Source organism: Myotis brandtii, unplaced genomic scaffold (genome assembly GCF_000412655.1).
Source record: "Myotis brandtii unplaced genomic scaffold, ASM41265v1 scaffold1026, whole genome shotgun sequence".
NCBI classification, from domain to species: domain Eukaryota; kingdom Metazoa; phylum Chordata; class Mammalia; order Chiroptera; family Vespertilionidae; genus Myotis; species Myotis brandtii.
This window is the reverse complement of record NW_005353435.1, coordinates 749,325-750,168: the sequence shown is the minus strand read 5'-3', so window position 1 is coordinate 750,168 and position 844 is coordinate 749,325. Positions and strand designations below refer to the sequence as shown.

The window sequence follows — 844 nt, the reverse complement described above, 5'->3', positions numbered from 1 at the left end:
CCGACCTGGCCCGGCTGCAGGAGCAGGTAAGCCCGTGTCCCAGGATGCCCTGTGCTCGGGCAGCGGCTCCCCAGAGAGCGTGCCCACTGACAGCAGCCGCAGGCCTGCAGACCCGCGGGCCCAGGTACCCAAGAGAACACCTCCCGCGTCTCCCCTCGTCCAGCCTTCCTGGCAGCCGCTCTCCCTCCTCCCTCCCGCCGGGTCTCCCTGCGGCTTTTCCAGGGATGGCGTCCCAGCTCAGTGTGAGCGGCTCCCCAGTTCTTTTTCATCCACTCCCCTTCCTGTGCCGGCCCGATCTGTGCTGGGCTGGATTTTAATTATTTCCATTCAAGAACCCAAATACTTCTTAGTAACATTGACTCTTCAGCTCTACTTTGAAAGTCCTGAACTGTTCTTTTTTCCCTCTGTGTCTGCGTCTGTCCCATGTTTTGCTTTTATTAAGAGAACCTGGTGGATGAATTTGTATTTAAGTCCTCTGTTACATAATTGTGCTTTCCTCGAGTTGAAATATTTTGTGGCGTTCCAAAATATTGTATGTTTTGAGCAAGAACATGGTCTTTTTGTGAGCTTTTTTGGTGCGGGGGAGCCACGGAATAGAAAATGATGTTTGTTCTCGGGCGTGGGAACAGCCACGCACCTGCTGCTTCCCGCGGTGGGTCCATTTCCCGTGAAGGTTGTCATTGAGGATTTTGCTGTCTTCTGGTGAAAGGTGCAGAGCATCCCGAGTTCGGTTTTATCATTCATAACAGTGCCCTAGGACAGTGGTCGGCAAACTGCGGCTCGCGAGCCACATGCGGCTCTTTGGCCCCTTGAGTGTGGCTCTTCCACAAAATACCGACTTCTG

The 844-nt window shown here is 53.8% G+C and overlaps 1 protein-coding gene across 1 annotated transcript in view; it reads left to right on the top strand.

Annotated features, from left to right (window-relative positions):
* COG2 (component of oligomeric golgi complex 2) overlaps positions 1-844 on the top strand; it is a gene marked incomplete at its 3' end in the record, with an annotated part of 49,975 nt that overhangs the window by 44,556 nt on the left and 4,575 nt on the right. Inside the window, exon 15 of the mRNA XM_014535966.1 lies at positions 1-26. This exon is cut by the window's left edge and continues 16 nt beyond it. Coding sequence (XP_014391452.1) covers positions 1-26 — 26 coding nt within the window. The remainder of the gene's footprint in view (positions 27-844) is intronic.